This window comes from Ailuropoda melanoleuca, chromosome 2 (assembly GCF_002007445.2).
Source record: "Ailuropoda melanoleuca isolate Jingjing chromosome 2, ASM200744v2, whole genome shotgun sequence".
Taxonomy (NCBI): Eukaryota; Metazoa; Chordata; class Mammalia; order Carnivora; family Ursidae; genus Ailuropoda; species Ailuropoda melanoleuca.
In genome coordinates, this window is record NC_048219.1 from 169,236,660 (window position 1) to 169,255,694 (window position 19,035).

The 19,035-nt window shown below is 40.7% G+C and overlaps 1 protein-coding gene across 1 annotated transcript in view; it reads left to right on the forward strand.

Moving 5' to 3' along the window:
• Positions 1-19,035, forward strand: part of PARD3B (par-3 family cell polarity regulator beta) — a 1,011,045-nt gene that overhangs the window by 597,807 nt on the left and 394,203 nt on the right. The window contains exons 14-15 of the mRNA XM_034655034.1: positions 8,920-9,019; positions 18,013-18,128. Of these exons, the coding sequence (XP_034510925.1) occupies positions 8,920-9,019; positions 18,013-18,128 (216 nt within the window). The remainder of the gene's footprint in view (positions 1-8,919; positions 9,020-18,012; positions 18,129-19,035) is intronic.

The following is a 19,035-nucleotide window of genomic DNA, read 5'->3' on the forward strand; positions in this document are numbered from 1 at the left end:
TTTTTTTTTTTTTTTGGTTCTTGTTGTTGTTGTTAAAGCACAAGGCTACGTGAAGTTAAGTCCTACCTCTCCTGCCTGCCAGAGCTCCAGCTTTAATTTAGGAGTAGTTTGCTGAGTTTGGTTTGACTAGCAATACAGAGGCAGAGGGTAACACTGGGTGTGGCAAAAGTGTTATTAAGATGAGAAGCTAACAGACCTTCAGCAGCTGAAAACATTTTAAAAATGCATTAACTGAACGTTTTAAATATTTTGTTTAGCAAGATACCAAGTTTTTGTAACTGAGAGGAAAGCATAATACAATTGTTCAGGCCAAATGCTTTGCTCAGAAGTAAAGAGCTTTGGGTATCAGATCTGTGTTTCTGTTTTCGGCCTGTTCCTCTCACAAATGGTCAAGGGCACAACGGTGAGGTGGCTTCCACATGACTTCCCTGAATTCTGTTAGACACGTAATCCTAGCGGGAGCAGAGCCCCATTCTCCGTGTCTCCATCCTCTTGAACAAGGAGCTTGAGCTCTCCATACTGGCCCCTGTCTGCTACCTGTTCACACCTGTGCAACAGGCTTTGTGGGCGTGTTACTCTGGAATCCGCCATGTTGAGGACACTGTGAATTGTTTGCAGGCTGTCAACATCCAAATAGGAGGGGAAGATATCCAAAAGTGGAGAAAAAGCTCAAAAGGACCACTGCCTGGCCTTGTGACAGAGTTTGTTTTAGCTTCTGGCCAACAGACCTGGCGTGTGCAGTGGGAGACACTCATGGCATTTGGGTAGCAAACCTGCTTAGGTTCTGACTTGTCCTAGAGCGTATGCACTTAGTCGCTGAGGGAGAGAGAGAGGAACCAGCTGGCTGGCAGAAAAACACCCTTGGCACGAACCGTTATTCTTGTGTTGACACTGCCACAAGCTGTACTCCCAGATGGAAGGAAATTTGAAAGACGCCAGTCGTGAGTGGGGGGAAAGAAGAATAAAGTTAATCCTCTCTGGCGTTGGCCATGAGTACTACGAGTGCTTAGCACCGCATTGTCAGTATTTTTTGTATTTCATAGTCAGAGATGTTTTCACCGATAAGGCCATTTTGATTTTCCAGTTGAGAGTCTCTGTGCGGTAGACTTTCGGGAGATCACTCATAAATGGATCATTCTCCTACTTTGCTTTCATGAACCAAGTTTGAACATACTCAAAAAGCAAATGCTAATTTTTACTTTCATCCCTTAGGAGCCTGCAGAATGTGGGGCCTTTTCGAAGCCATGCTATGAGAATTGTCAAAACACTATAACCACCTCCAGGAGAAATGATAATAGTTCATTGCATCCATTTGGCACTTACAGTTCACAAGACAAACAGAAAGGTAAGAGTCTGTCCATTTCCATTTACTGCAAATGGCATGAGAAAACAGAAGACTATCTTTTTTTTTTTTTTTAAGGAGGACAAAGGGAAGTTAATTAGACTAAGTGCAGGCTTTGTTACTCTGAGTCATGAACACGGAGAGATGATGGGTGGGAGAGCTGACTCAGAAGTTGTGAAGCAGATTCCTGGCATTGCCTCCAGTTTAAGTGACAGTTTCTATGCTTGCTGCCCCACACACGGAGGATTATGTGTAAAACAAACCAAACAAAAACAAAATGGCAGAATGGAGAAACAAAATGGCAAACTGTTATTTTTTTTTTAACAAGCCTTTAATTATTGGATGTTGCCTAATGTAGATAACTATTAAACTTAAAAAAAATGTATGGATTAGTATTAAACCATAAGATGGTCATAACATGATTCACAGATTCTAGGAAGAGTGTGGTAAATGCCACAAACTGAGACAATTGTATAACAGTTGGAATGTTCTTATTATTCCCTCACTACATTGTCTTTCCCTTATTATCCTGTACTGATAGAGCTCTGGATATAAAGCATTTGGACTTTGCTTTGTTTTTAAAAAATCCTACTTTAGGTCACCAAGAAATTTTTTTTTAATTTCCCTACATGTCCTTTTAAAAAAAAAAAATAAGTTTTTTTAGTATTGCAAAGGCAATACATATTCATTACAGAAAATTTAGGGAAAAGCAATAAAAAGGAAATTTAATATTACTCATATTTCTAACTATCAAAGATACTAATTGTTAACATTTTTATGTCTGTATCTCAAGTCTTTCCTTCATGGACACATGTATATATAAAATGAAATGAAAATGAAATACACTATATATAATATTTAGGAAATTTGCTCTTTCAATTAATAACACAGTATGATCATCTCACTATGTCATTGAATATTTTACAGCATCACATTCAGTGATTGCATAGTAATTTGTTGAATGCAGGTACTATTTACGTAATCGATCCCTTATTTACATTTAAGATGTTACCAAAATTTAACTACATGGGAACAAGTTCTAACCTCTGAGAACTCCATCAGAACAGGCTTATCCATCTCAGATTCCTCTAGAATTAAATTGTTTCATCAGAATGGGATGTTGTTTTTTCCTCTGACTTGGTCCATTTTAGTGAGAGTAGCAGCAACAGCTGTGACCATTTATTTATTAAGTGTTTACTGTCTGTTAGATTCTGTGTTAAGCAATTTACATGCACACTGGAAGTGGGTAATACTATTATCCTCATTTTACAGATGAAGAAATAGAGAGTGAATAATTAACCCAAGACCACGTATTTGATCCATGCAGAGCCTGGATTTTCCCCCTATCTCTCTGGTTCAAGTTCATTCCCTAAACCACGGCTTGGACCCTGTCTTACATTGGTCCCTTGAAACTGTTGAAGTCCTTTCACCCAACACCAAGAATGTCATTAAAAGCTCACTTAACTTCGTATCAGATAAAGAAATACTCTGTCTTTTCTTGTCTTCTTTAAGAAATTAAAATTTGTCTTAACAAAGTGAGATCTCTTTCTGAGACCTTAAATCACAGTAGCAGGAGAATCTGGGGAAGGAACAGCAAGTTTTCCATAGACCAGAACGGCTACTGTGCCCGTATAACGGTCAAGAACATTGCCATTGCATTAAAATATCTAGGCTTTACATAATTTGATTGGCATTTAATTCTCAAGCAACATGTGATACAGTGACAATCCAAGTTCAGGGTTTTATTCTTAATTATACCAGTGACATCCAAAGGACTGTAGTGGGCACATTATCCCCTATCTTGTTTCCTTTTTTTAAAACAAAAAAAGTTTTACTTTTTAAGTAATACCTACATCCAACAGGGGCTCGGACCCACAATCCTGAGATCAAGAGTCACATGCTCCACCAACTAAGCCAGCCAGATGCCCCTCAATTTTAATAACTGTAAAATATTGACACTTGAGTGATAATTACACAGAGTATTTTTAGAGTACTTCGAGATATTCAGGGAAATGGGACAGTTATCTCTAGAGGGGGCAGCAAAGGCCAAAATAATGAAACTGTAGAACTAGTGAAAGTGTAAGGATATACTGGAAAAAAATTTAAATAATAGAGTCCAGTCGAAGCACATGCCAAAAATAAAATGTCATAATACTTCGAAACTTCAATAGAATGTTTTTAGTTTGTATTTCCACTGAACAGTTAGGTCCTTTGGGTACATGGGGCCACAGACAACCACTGGGAGTCTGTCTGTTCTCTTCCTCTTGAGACTTACCTCCAGGTAGAACAACTTTTTACACCAGTGAAAAACCACACAGGTCATTTACCTACAAGTTCCCTGCTATACTTTCTCCCCCCATGTTGATTTTCCAAGGTGACAAAAAAATCCAGTTCTTTCAGGAAGGGACTGCACTGAACATTACTTTTTTTTTAAAGCAGGAAAAAGCTATTGCTGTTATTTCTTCGTAGATCTGTTATACAATGATTGGTTAAAGAATTAGGCCTATCAAGGCATAGACCCATTAAATTTTAGTCATAAGAGACCAGTAGATGAAATTCTCTTACTCTTCTGTAAGCCTATTGACTTAGAGATAAAAATGCATATAATAGAACTTGTGAACGTAATGCTATAGAAGAATAGCATGGTCATCATCTCTTTGTCATATTAAAAACATTTAAAATTTTGGGAACCATTGAGAATTTGAGTTTCAGACGCACATGAGGTAGCAAGAGGCCAGTAAGATTCGTGAAGCCTACATGTTGACTCAACACGACCAAGTTCTTTAAGGAGCCCCTTCAGAAAAGCAAGATTGAGTTGACAAAATGTAATGTCTAGTGAGGAAAGGAACTGTTACAGCCAAAACATTCACTTCTTTTTTCTTCCCTTTTTCCTTTCCTTTGTATATTTAAAAATCCAATGTTGATATGGTGGGTTCCATCTATTTTTGTAATAATAGTACATACCACCCACAGTTCCTTGGTTATTTTTTATAGATATATACACATACTCCTGTCAAGCTGTTACATGGAAAAGGCATTTTTAGAACTAACATTTGTAGAAATTGTAACACCAGGAAATTCACATTTGTGTTGGAGAATTGCTAGCAATGCCTGCAGTAGGATGAGTGTGGTGCCCCAAGATGCAAGGGGTCAGGATGGGGGCTGTGTCCCAAGGGTTTACTTATAAAATCCTATTAAGCATTTAAATGGTAATAAAGAATATGAAATACCAACACTGTATTTTCTGAAGAATTTTGCCAGTAGATCTCACCCCTGGCCAAGTAATGGTTAAGTAATAGTAATAAACACCATTTGCCTCTGCTTTGTTATTAGTTCTCTTTTCATTGCTCTTGCCTCCTCCTTTTGTGCTCTACTCCTGCTTCCCCTCCCCTTTCAGCTCAACTTCACCCCAGCCCCATGTGTGAGTCACCCATCGCCCTAAGTCTGCCTAGGATCACCACACAGTGAGGGCTCCTTAGGACTTCCATCCCCACCCCAAATCAAGCCCCTTTGGTTCTGTGTCCTGTCTCACTGGATCCATGTTTCCTGAGGTCCTTTGAGCAGACACATAATGTATAATTATTCCTAATGTGCCTTCTCTGGGGAACCAGCTTGTGTCCACTCCTCTGTAGCACATAAGGCACTCCCTCTGGAGTGGTGTACAGAAATTGCGTTATACTTTTCAATTTGCCTGGTGTTTATTGGATGCCTCCATTGGGCAGGAAACATCATCAGGGTTTAAAAAAAAAATACAATACTGTTATGGCCCTTAAGAATAGACTTTAATTTTTTTTTAATTAAAAAAAATCTAAATCAGGGGCCATCAAACTTTATCTGTAAAGGGCCAGATAGTAAGTATGTTAGGCTTTGCAGGCCAAGGGATCTCCGTCTCAGCTCTTCATCTCTGCCTCTGTAATCCAAAGGCAGCCATGAACAGTATGTAAATGAATGAGGATAACTGCTCAATGAAACTTTATGTACAAAACCAGATGGCGGGCTTGTTTTGGACCAGGGCCATAGCCCCCTGAGCCCTTGTCTAAAGTGGCAATCCCTTTCACTCTTCTTTTCTCATCTGGCGCTCACAGGATGGAGTCTGTAAAACAAGTAACAACGATAAAAAAAGATGATTAAAATAAGGGTCATTGGGTCATGAATGAAGGACTTACTTGAGGGTGTGCTGTCAACATTCACAGGCATATATATAGGTTGACCTCAAGATTTAACCTTGTATACGTGATGAAATCTAGAAATATTATTTTTTGAAGAAAAGAATTCCATATTTTCACACTGATAGAGGGTTAATAGAGGTGTTTGGGCCATGAGGAAAAAAAATTCCTTATAGCATCTGAATATGTTTAAAAATGTTCCAGGGATAGAGAGTTAACAAATAAGATATTTACCTCTGTACCTATAGATACTTTAAAAATATGTAGATTGTTCATATGGATGAAATAAAAATTAAAGGTGACAGAGGCACCAGAGTGGCTCAGTTGGTTAAGCACCTGACTCTTGATTTCAGGTCAGGTCGTGATCTCGAGGTCCTGGGGTCGAGCCCCATATCAGGCTCCCTGCTCAGCAGGGAGTCCGCTTGTCTCCCTCTCCCCCTGCCCTTCCCTCCCCCCAGTGCAGTATCTCTCTCTCCCTCTCTCTGTCTAAAAAAAAAAAAAAAAAATGTAAACGTAACAACTGTAACGAAACAAAGAATCCAGAGAGGATGCTGAAGAAGAGGAGGGAAAGGAGAAAAAGGACAAGCAGGAGTTTCTCTATAGTCCAGTAAGAGAAATAGATAGAGATACATAGATGATAGATATCTCATCGCAAAGGCAACATGTGATAAATGTGATAAACCCCAAATGTCAGTGGATAAAGACAATGAAAGTATTTTTCTTGTCTTATCACAGCCCAATGAGGCATGGTAGCAGGAGGATGGAAGCTGTGCTCCATGCAGTGATGGAGGGACCTGGGCTCCTTCCATTGGTAGCTGGGCCATTTTCTAGAGCCTCATCCAGTCCTGCTTGCAGCTGGGGGTTGAGAAAGGTGGAGAGAGTGAACCCTTTTGTAACCACTGACGCTGGAGATGTCAATGACCAGAGCAACTCACATGCTTTTGGCAAGAACTAGTCTAGGTACAAAGAAGGCTGGGAAATGGGGTCTGTATGTGCAGGAAGAGAGGAGGAACACAGAGTGAGCGCTAGTCTTCTCTGCCACTGTTCTAAAAATATTGCGGTGGATCTTGAGAGAAGGGTGGGACTTTGATAGATGGGAGTGGATTTTGCAGTTATGTAAGCAAACACAGTGAGGCAGGAAAGCCCAAGCTTGTGGTTGGGGAGCTGAGGTGGTCTTGGGTAGCTGATGTATGAACAGGAGCTGATGTTGCCTGCCAGGGATGGAGACCTTTATTCTCCAGGCTGTTGCATGCAACTGAAATGTTTCTGAGAGGCCAAGTTACATGATCACAGCTGTGTTTATCACCAGTGTGAAAGGTGGGCTAAGAAGTTGAGGGTAGAGATTAGAGCTAGTGGAAAATGTTGTCCCAATAGGTCCCTTGTCTCCAGTTTACAGTGTATTTTTTTGTTTTGTTTCTCTCAGCAAGTGCCCGGCTGCCTGACTGCCGCCATATTACCAAATCACTAGATCACTTGGGTGGAGGGAGGTGCAGGGATACAGAGCTGGCTGCCTTTGCTCACCGTGCTTCGATACCCTGGTCACCCTGCCCATCAGATCTCCTGCTTCCAGCCTCCTACCCAGGGACATGTCGGCACTGCTGGAACTACCTCCATTTTCTACTAGTCCCTGGGGCAGAGCTTGGAGCAGGGCTCTCCACAGAAGAACCAATGGGATGTATTTGTATTTATATGTATTTATTGTATAATAGACATTATATTTTACATCATATAATAATACATAATGTATAACAATATATATGACATATTCATAATAACATGTAATAACTAATATAATATAATATAATGAAGCTGATTATAAGGAATTGGCTCATCTGATTATGGAGCCAGGCAAGTCCCAACATCTGCAAGGTGAAGGAGCAAAACCAGAGACCAAGCAGAGCCAGCGGTGTAGTCCCGCTCTGAAAGGCCGCAGACTCAAGTCAATATTTCTGTTTAAGTCCGAGGGTAGAGAAAAGCCAGTGTCTCAGTTTGAAGACAGCCAGGCAGGAAGAATTCTCCTACTCCGAGGAGGGTCAGCATTTTGGTTCCACTCAGGCCTTCAGCTGACTGGATGAGGTTCACCCACATAAGGGGGGGGACAGTCTACTTTACTGATTTAAATGCTAAGCTCACCCAAAAAACAACCTTCCAGAAACACCCAGAATAAGGTATGATTAATTATCTGGGTACCCTGGGCCCAGTCAGGTTAACCTTAAAAGTAACCATCACATCTGGCATGTGGGCAAGTCAAGCAGCTTCTGTTACCAGCAGCATTTCACAGGGATAGAGACAGTTTTCTCTTGTTCCAGCAATCAAGGGCCAATAGGGTCCACCTCCACCACATGTCTCACCATAATAGATACACAGCAGAGTTTAGGAGGCGTGGAAGAATAACCTTGCGGTTGCTTATTAGCACTTTGCATTGATAAATCTGTGGGAATATGCGCCATCTTATAGAATCCTTACATTCCTCTAATGAAACTATTCTCATCCCCACCTTATAGATTTAAAAACTGAGGCTTAGAGAAGTTGGATAGTTGGGCCAAGTTCACACGGTAGTGGGAGCCATGACTGGAGACATGGCTCGCTGCACAAACTTGACAATCTCCCAGGCCGCGCTCTCGTGCTTTTCATGCATTCGTTAGTGCTGGTCATAAGGATGAGTGTTAGATGACATAACGTACATAATGCTTAGCACAACGTCTGGCACACGAGAAGATCTCAACAAACCTGCTTGTTATTGGTTGTACTAAGATTCAGGATGCATGTCTATTTCTTCCAGAGTAGAATAGACTGAAAAAGTGTGCATTTTAAGTAGGTGAGAAAACCAGGTCTGACCCTAGTCTTTTGCTCCCAAGGCCTCAAACCCACGTATTTCCATTGTGGCATAGATGCAAAAAGAGTATTTTCCCCCTTCTACTATCTCTAAATGGTGAGTAGATAGATACAAAGTATCTCATGTTTTGTTTTGGTTTTTTTTTAAGTACTTTGTCACTAAGGTAAATACGTAAATCACTACATAATCCAGCGTATTCATGAGAGAGTCTTGTTTACAAAACCAGTAAGGCATGGAAGAGATGGCTTTGTCCATCTGCCACAGAACCCACGTCCTGAGCTACTGTCAGCCTCTCGTAGGTGGGAAAAGACATTCAAGATGCACGGTCTTGACTTGCCATCGTTTGCAAGCCGGTCACCAGTGTAAAAACCTATTAGCAGGCTTAGATTTCCTCAGACAGGGCTGCTTTAGCTCCCATACAAATCCTGAATCAGTTCTGTAGGAGGACTTATTTATTTCAGGTTGGTTTATGTGTTGGTGAAAATTGCATCCATTGAGATGGACTGACACAAAGCCAGGCACCAAACAGGTCTGTCTCCCATTGACCACAGCTGCATTGTTTCTTTGTTTTTTAGAGCTGTTGCTTCCCAGAGACGGATGGGCCGAGGCTGAGGTCCCACCTTCTCCACCACCACATCCCATTCTGGAATTGGGCACTGAAGATTACAGCCACAGGTACTGACAAAATGATAGATCTTAGACGTTCCCCATTACGGTGTTTCTGGGAAAACCCAGGAACCTGATTTTTAAATTGTTTCTTTCCAGAATGGAAATCTCATAGCATCAATAATTCCTTTTCAGTGAAAACTCCTCATAGCTAAAATTAGCAGTTTAGAGTGTCCGTATTTTGCTTCCTGGAATTTAAGATTCATCATATATTATAAAATATTGACAAAAAAAGGTTGAACTTTCTTTTATCATGTTGAAAAACCAGAGAACTCAAAGGGTTCTATGGGAAGGTATAAAACAAAACTGAGAGGACATAAAGCTTAGTTGTTTTTTGTGGGTTTTTTTTTTGTAATTGGCAAACCCTAAAGGTATTTTAAAAATAAATGTTCCAAGAAAGTTAATGGAATCTAAAAATTAGAGCAACACCATATATAATCTAAAATATTGAAAAGAGTGCCCAATATTATATCCACTCTGTAATAGAAACCAAAAAATCAATAATTTTTAGAATCTCACAAGCATGAGAGAGAGAGATTTACTAAGTATACACACCATCTGACTAGTGGAATTCATAGATTTTGTTCTTCTGATGAGTTTTAAAAATCATTAACTTGTCCCTTTGCTATTTTCTGTATTTATTATGGCTGTTAAAAACTGTGTATTTTATTCCATTCTATGTCCCAGGATAATCCTGTGAAATTTTTTCATTTTTCTTGCAGCAATGCTGGTGTCATTCCTATTATGCTTTTTATTACAATCTGCTAAAAATAAAGCAACACGAAAAGAGTATAGCTAACTCTATTAGCTGGAAGCTTACCTATATTTAGCTGTCTCTGATTCCTACAATTTTGAAGTCAGCCATCTGATTCAAATACAATTTCACCAACTGGATGGATAATTACAGTAATGTTCTAGATCAGTTTTCTAGGGGTTTCTTGAAAGGAAATGTGGACTTGTTTAATTTTGTCCATTCATTTCTATTGCCCGCCTCAAACCTGAATCAAAAATGACAGTTTGGTGGCCATAATAAAATGCATTTAAAAAATAATTTCATTCATTCTTCTTTACTGTTTATCCTGTGTATACATGCAAAAATGGTGGGATGATGCAAAGATGAATCAAATATAAACCCCACCCTCAAGAAGGTGGTAGGCCAGTAGGTAAAAATGACAACTAACACAAGATACAAAGTGATATTTACCAGAAGGAATAGAGAAAATGCTATGCTCTGGACCTCCAAGGCAGAGGAGAATGCTTCCAGATAGAGGAATCGGGGGAAATGTTATGGGAAAAGAGACATTTCAACTAACCCTCAAAGTATAAATTGGAGGTGGACATGAGAAAAGCCCAGGAAGGAGGGGAATTTCAAAGAGAGGAAAGGGTAGAAGGAACAGCATGGCAGTGGGGGAAGGAAGTTGATTGGTGCAACTTGTATCAGGGCTGACTGGCCAGATGCTAGAGCCCAGGGTGCAAAGATAAGGAATACAGACTTCCCTCATTAGATGGTCAAACCTTATAGTGGGGTTTCAGCAGACCTCATGATAAGACCTGGGTCTTAGTTGTGTACAACAGGCATTAGGGAGATGGATAAAGGTTAATATCCACTGGGAGCCAGAGACTCTTTGGACATTTTCGAGGCCAGTACAGTGAAAGGTACTAAGGATCTGTGCTGGGGAGGGTGGGGAGAAGCCTCTTCAGGTGAGAGAGGGCATCGGAGATAATGCAGAGATGGAATTATCGGGAATTAACAATGGCCTTTTTGGCTTCTTCAGTGTCTCCACAGATTTCTTGGTGGGGGGGGCATGGCGGGAGGTGCTGATGACAGTTATCAGGTTGAGTGAGTTCAGTTGTGCATGGGGAAAGCCATAAACAAGGATAGCCTGGGGACTGGCAGGAGAAGAGAGGGCTGGTAAGAATGAAGAGTGGAACAGCAGGGCTAGAGAGGAAGGAACAGAGCCAGAGACATTTTTGAGATGGAAGGAACAAATGTAAAGCTTTGAAACTCTTCCCCTTGGGATCTCCTGCAAGCTGCTGCGTTGCCTAGGTGACCGGCAGCAGCAGGGGGGCTTTGGATGCGTGGAACTTGGGATGTAAGAAGGGTTTGGAAGGGAGCCAGAAGGGTTGAGCAAGGGAGGCTGCCCTGGCTTTCAAAAAAAAAAAAAGTTAAAAGCCCTCTAAAAGGAAAAAGTGGTGCTTTTAGGGATATAGCCAGCCTTATGAAACAGAAAACAACTATTCCATGAGAAGTGAGATGCAAATGTGATCAAACTTCATGCCTGTATCTTGAACCAAAATGACATCAGGAATTTACTGAAGTTACTTGTAGTATCATGTCACCAATTATTGGACAAAAGTTAAGAATATATGTGTCTAAATAAAAAATATAAAGGAAGTATATTTTCTACTGTCATATGTCAGGGAGGATTTAAGGCAAATTAGATACAGACAGAATATATTGAATTTTATTAATAGTTCAGACAACATTTGGTTATTCTCTACATGTTCATATTTTTCCTCTCTCCGTTCTCTCTGGGTTCTCTGGGTCTGTCTCTCCCCTCCCTCCCTTCCTTTCTGCATCTACTCTCATTCATAGTAGCCAATTGTCAAAGCCTGTTCATGGATGGACACCTGAGACTTCAGATTTGTTTTTTTGTTTTTTGTTTTTTTTTTTTTTCCCCATACCTCTCAAAATCTTCTTCTCCCTCCTTTTGATTTCTGACAGTTCTCCTTGAACATTCATGGCTGGGTCTTACATGTCTTTCACATTCCTGATTTGTCACCACATTCAGGACACTGACATATGTTTCCTGTTACCTTTATTTATTCATTAGGCAGCATAATTTGACATTGAGTATCATTTCTATTTGATAGATCCCCTGGTTGTTCATGCTGAAAATGTGGCCGCTATCTAAAACGTCTTTGGCCTCCTGTCAACTTGCAGCTTCCCACAGCCTCCACTGCAGCCCACTCAGCCACGAGCACATGCTAACTTTCTTCAAAATTAAAAGATGTCAGATTTTATAGTTAATCATTGTGTCACCCTTTCCCTCTAAAAACTTCTAACACATAGCGTAAAATTACAAATGGTCTTACTCGTCTCACTCACATGTCTAAAATATTTTCACACTAATTCAATCCCACACTTCATTATTTAAGTGCACGGTGTGCTCACATAGGCCATGTGCACTGTATTGGCTCTAATCCTGTAATTTCTCATATTACACTTCCCTCCTTAAATATCAGCTTTATCTTGCCTTATTTCTTATTTAGTACCATGACAAAATGGGTCCTTCTATCGAAGGTTTCAAAACGTACACTTGGTCACATTCAAAGCAATGGCAACAGATGTGTAAATCACTGTCATCAATTTAATGGATATATTCAGGTATGTATAGTGTGTACACACACACACACACACACACAAACACTTGTTACATTCATTTGTACAAAGCAGCTTTTTATTTCTTTGTCCAGCCTTCATTATATGTAAACACTTGTACCAAAAAACTCACTTTATTTAGACAGATCCTTACCTGATGTTATCGCATCAAGGGGCATTGCCACCTTGCTTTTTTTTTAAATGGGGATGGGGATCATTGTTTCCCAAGTGTCTCAAAAAATTTGAGTTCTTGTATTTAATTTGTCAGTGAATGCCTAGTTTGGTAAAGTAAGACAATAAAGCGAGTTAAGCAGTGTGTTCCTCAGTTGGGTAGATTCCCATAGTCTCCCTTGAGCAGAGCTCTTTCAATGCAGTGCCACCTAAGTTTTCATGAGGAATATTCATGTTGGTCCTAAACTATCTCCCTAATGGCTTTCATTGTAACACAGGGCATCTGTGTGGGTTAACGCTTTGCTTTCCTTTTATTTCATGGTATGTGCTCGCTACTGAAACACAAAGCTAACCTAAAATGCAAGCAGCATAAGAGAGTGAGTGAATCTACCCAAAAAGGGAACGTTTTGATGTCGTGGCATCAGTATCAGCAGCACCCATGCTCCAGGATGGCCACCCTTTTAGCCAAAGCTTTTGTGGCTCTGAGAAAGGTAGAAAGAAGAAACCACAGTTCTGGTCCTCACTTTGCCATTGGCCAGCTGTGTGACCTTGGAGCAGCAGCCTCCCCTTTGGGCCTCGGTGTCTTATCTTCAAGATGGAGAGGTAGATGAGGTGACCTTTAATGCCCTCCGACTCTTAAATTCTCGGATTCTGTGAAGGCCCTGAGTCTTTCTGACACTAAAACCACATCATCACAAGAGATCAAAGGATGTAAAACTAAGTGCAAATAAAGGTCGAGTAACACATTTAAAGGCAAGTGCTTCCAAAACATCAAGGCTCAGGGGGAAGCTCATGTTCACAGTAGCCTCTCAGAATTCTTCTTTAAAATGGGCCGAAACAGTCAGAGCGTTGCTGTTATGCCAGGCCAGTGTCCGTGATCCTGGTGGTGCAAGCAGTTTGGTCACAATTGGGGTATTTTGTCATCACTCCCTACCACATCTAATATACTTTTATATGTCACTTGTTTTATCTGTTGAAAATGTAAGCCAGACACCAAGGAATAAGCCAAAAAAACAAACCAAAAAAAGCTTTATAAAGAGTAGATTTGAATTTCTTGAGAAACTTGCATGAAATCATGTATAATTTCTTCACTGAAGAGTGTCTCAGGCCCTCTCTAACCTACAGAAATAAAGAAAAGATTTAACAGCTCACTTTTTTTTTTAAAGATTTTATTTATTTATTTGNGGCCTCTCAGAATTCATCTTTAAAATGGGCCGAAACAGTCAGAGCGTTGCTGTTGTGCCAGGCCAGTGTCCATGATCCTGGTGGTGCAAGCAGTTTGGTCACAATTGGGTTATTTTGTCATCACTCCCTACCACATCTAATATACTTTTATATGTCACTTGTTTTATCTGTTGAAAATGTAAGCCAGACACCAAGGAATAAGCCAAAAAAACAAACCAAAAAAAGCTTTATAAAGAGTAGATTTGAATTTCTTGAGAAACTTGCATGAAATCATGTATAATTTCTTCACTGAAGAGTGTCTCAGGCCCTCTCTAACCTACAGAAATAAAGAAAAGATTTAACAGCTCACTTTTTTTTTTAAAGATTTTATTTATTCGTTTGACAGAGAGAGAGACAGCCAGCGAGAGAGGGAACACAAGCAGGGGGAGTGGGAGAGGAAGAAGCAGGCTCCTAGCGGAACAGCCTGATGTGGGGCTCGATCCCAGAACGCCAGGATCATGCCCTGAGCCGAAGGCAGACGCTTAACGACTGCGCCACCCAGGCGCCCCCAGCTCACTTTTATTGAGCTCTCCTTGTGTTCTAGGCAGTACCGTTAGCATATACCNTGTTAGCATATACCGTATCTTCATTTCTTACAACAACTTTACACATTCTAATAGCGTCCCTTGTAGGGACTAGCACACTGAAGCCACGGACGCTGGCACATGGCTCTCTAGCCCAGGCCCCTAACCATCAGGCACGTTACCCTTAGCTACACTCCTGCTGAGCATAGCATAAGGTATCAACTTGTTGGAGTCACTATGTTGTATACTTGGAACTAATGTAACATTGCGTGTCCACCTTACCACAGTTAAAAACAAATAGTATTTGTTGATAAAAAGGAAAGATTTTGGAAATAAATAGAAGAAGGGCTCTTAGTCCCAGGTCTACTGAGACCCTGACAAAAACAGAGAAAGAAAGAGACTGAAAAAATCCTATAGATGACTCGAAAAGCAAAAATTTACGGTCATTTGGGAAGCAAAGGCGGGTCTATTTATTTACCTGCTTAGTTGTTTCCTAAATGTTTCTACTGCCATTTACTGGGTGCCACAATCTATTCTCCTGACTTTACACATCTTTTTATTTTTACTTTACAAACTCATTTTAACAACCCCGTGAAGTAGGGAGTGGAGTTATACTCATTTTATGCCTCCGGATATTGAAGCACAGAGAGGTGCAGTAATGTGCGTGGGTCCCACAGCAGTTGGGACAGACAGGATTGAGAACAAAGCAGCACTGATCTGATGTCTGGGCTCTTGAGCTCTGTGCTCTGCTGCCTGTCATGGGTACTTCCTCAAGCCCCCCACCATATTACAATCATGGAGGTCCATTTATTCACTCAGCAGTATTATNTTTGTGGGTACTTCCTCAAGCCCCCCACCATATTACAATCATGGAGGTTCATTTATTCACTCAGCAGTACTATTATTGCCGCGTTTTAATTTTAATATTGCTGCAAGGCAGTATTGAATGTGCATAACTAATGAGTTTCAAGAAAAGATGAAACTTATTTTGGTATATTTGGTTAAAAATTGAGATTCCCCTGTACATTTTCGAAGGATTCTCATTCATAGTGGTTCATTTTTTTAATTGTTGTTTTACTGTTAATAGTGTCAAATCCCAACTGTTCAAAAACCTTAACCTCAGTACTTNATCTTTTTATTTTTACTTTACAAACTCGTTTTAACAACCCCGTGAAGTAGGGAGTGGAGTTATACCCATTTTATGCCTCCGGATATTGAAGCACAGAGAGGTGCAGTAATGTGCGTGGGTCCCACAGCAGTTGGGACAGACAGGATTGAGAACAAAGCAGCACTGATCTGATGTCTGGGCTCTTGAGCTCTGTGCTCTGCTGCCTGTCATGGGTACTTCCTCAAGCCCCCCACCATATTACAATCATGGAGGTCCATTTATTCACTCAGCAGTATTATTATTATTGCCGCATTTTAATTTTAATATTGCTGCAAGGCAGTATTGAATGTGCATAACTAATGAGTTTCAAGAAAAGGTGAAACTTATGTTGGTATATTTGGTTAAAAATTGAGATTCCCCTGTACATTTTCGAAGGATTCTCATTCATAGTGGTTCATTTTTTTAATTGTTGTTTTACTGTTTATAGTGTCAAATCCCAACTGTTCAAAAACCTTAACCTCAGTACTTTCAGATTTATCAGACACTTGATTTGAGTTTCACTGTATTTAATTAAGGCTAAAGTTATGCTGAAGTGAGCCACCATATTAATTTTCTCAATATATGAGAATACCAACGGAGAAAGCAGCTGTAATTTAACTTATAAAATTTATAGATATGATTTATTTCGAGACCAAGAAACAAGGCATTGTCTGTAATTCCCTTGCATAATCCCCTCCATCCTCAAGCAAACTAAATAAAATATTTAGCAGAAATGGAATTCTTTGAGATTGACTACAAGTACTAGGAAGCCTATAATGGGCATTTAATGTATCTGGTGTCTAAACTGTCAACCGTGCTTTTCTTGTTCTTTCCTTTTCGTGTTATTAATGAGCAGCCTGTTTGCTCGGTACGAACAGTAGTTTTAGGAAACAGGCCCACATGAAGTCGGAGAGCAAGCCACTGCAGCCAGCAGTNGGGGCTCTTAGTCCCAGGTCTACTGAGACCCTGACAAAAACAGAGAAAGAAAGAGACTGAAAAAATCCTATAGATGACTCGAAAAGCAAAAATTTACGGTCATTTGGGAAGCAAAGGCGGGTCTATTTATTTACCTGCTTAGTTGTTTCCTAAATGTTTCTACTGCCATTTACTGGGTGCCACAATCTATTCTCCTGACTTTACACATCTTTTTATTTTTACTTTACAAACTCGTTTTAACAACCCCGTGAAGTAGGGAGTGGAGTTATACCCATTTTATGCCTCCGGATATTGAAGCACAGAGAGGTGCAGTAATGTGCGTGGGTCCCACAGCAGTTGGGACAGACAGGATTGAGAACAAAGCAGCACTGATCTGATGTCTGGGCTCTTGAGCTCTGTGCTCTGCTGCCTTTTGTGGGTACTTCCTCAAGCCCCCCACCATATTACAATCATGGAGGTTCATTTATTCACTCAGCAGTACTATTATTGCCGCGTTTTAATTTTAATATTGCTGCAAGGCAGTATTGAATGTGCATAACTAATGAGTTTCAAGAAAAGATGAAACTTATTTTGGTATATTTGGTTAAAAATTGAGATTCCCCTGTACATTTTCGAAGGATTCTCATTCATAGTGGTTCATTTTTTTAATTGTTGTTTTACTGTTAATAGTGTCAAATCCCAACTGTTCAAAAACCTTAACCTCAGTACTTTCAGATTTATCAGACACTTGATTTGAGTTTCACTGTATTTAATTAAGACTAAAGTTATGCTGAAGTGAGCCACCATATTAACTTTCTCAATATATGAGAATACCAACGGAGAAAGCAGCTGTAATTTAACTTATAAAATTTATAGATATGATTTATTTTGAGACCAAGAAATAAGTCATTGTCTGTAATTCCCTTGCATAATCCCCTCCATCCTCAAGCAAACTAAATAAAATATTTAGCAGAAATGGAATTCTTTGAGATTGACTACAAGTACTAGGAAGCCTATAATGGGCATTTAATGTATCTGGTGTCTAAACTGTCAACCGTGCTTTTCTTGTTCTTTCCTTTTCGTGTTATTAATGAGCAGCCTGTTTGCTCGGTACGAACAGTAGTTTTAGGAAACAGGCCCACATGAAGTCGGAGACCAAGCCACTGCAGCCAGCAGTTTTCCAGCAGGATGGTCTTCTCGAAAGGATGCAAGCCTTTCACTTGTTTTTAAAGGAAGGGCATGCTCAGCCCTCAGAAACCTCTTAACCCCGCTTTTAGGCTCTGGGAATATCTGCTGACCTCCTTTGAAGCACCAGTTCCTGCCAGGCCCGGCTTTCCCACTTGAAGTTATATATTGTAAGCAGGATCCCAATTAGCGGAAATCAGTGAAGAGGAAAACATGATATTAGCCAGAGAATATTTTATTTAAATTGTACAGTGTGATAAAATACATAAGAATAGAGTTGCTACATCTCCTAAAAGCCACCCGGGATTCCAGAATTGGTTGAAAATACATGGTGGGGAGCTGGCAAGGGGATGAGGAAGGGCTGGGTTCAAAATGAGAACTGCTTCCTTTACCAAAAGAAAAAAATTTTTTTTTTATTCTCAATCTCAGTACGGCATATGGCTTCTTTCCACAGCTCTGGGTTGGATTCGGCAGTGTATTTTCCAGATCAGAACATCCGCTTCAGATCTGTGACACCGGGCAGGCCTCCTGAATCAATGAATCTGAAAGCCTCAAAGAGCATGGACCTTGGTAAGTGAGGGTGAGTGACACCCAGGTCCCAGGTCAGCACTCCAGCCCCCGCCCATCTGTCTTCCTGAGTGTCCTCCCTTTGTCTCCTCAGCTCCAACCTGAGGGGGCGAAGTCTGTGGGAGCCTGGAGGAGGGGACATTGGTCATCCCATCTTTCTGTCTCCTCTCACACATTTAATGGTAATTAACCCTTTTTAAAAGAGAGGTCAATGACATTTTTATAAGGTGGTCCGTGAAGGTCAGAAAAATATGATTATTCCTTCCAGATGATCTGGATGCCGTCAGCATCAGTAACTCAAGTGCCTTTGTATCTGCACTCTCACTTCTGCCGGTGACTTTGCAGTTCTCCTGTGCATACCTGCTGCAGGGCCCGGGAAGATAATACAGTTAAATGAATCCCCTTCCACAGGGTATCCCGTCTCTATGTGCAGTGGATAGGGATGGCAGCAGTGGGGAAGACTGACCTCTTTAAATGCCCATCTCCAGATCCTGTTAACACGGGAGGGGAAAAGGGTCCTTGAGTTTGCCAGATGGAGGGGGTCGAGGTACCCTGGGTCCATGCCTGAACAACCTCATTGAGGTTCTGAGTTCTGCAGGGAATTTCTGGGTGACTGTTGGCTGCTAGGGCCGAGCAAGTGCCCCCGGAAACAGTGTTCTCTGGGTTCTAGGAGGTGGGACCCCGGAAGACATCTCAGACACCCAAGCGTGTCGCTGTGAGCTCATGGGCTGTTGGAAAGAGAGGACTATGAGAGAAGGGTGCCAGTGCCAAATAAACCCTCAGCAAATACTCATTGCTGCTGGGTGCTTGCAGGCCGTGCTTTGCAAATGTTTTCTCTTGAGACGTATTGCATATTTCATTAGTTAGCAACTAAGAATATGGAATAATCAAAACCGTGTTCTCCACAGAA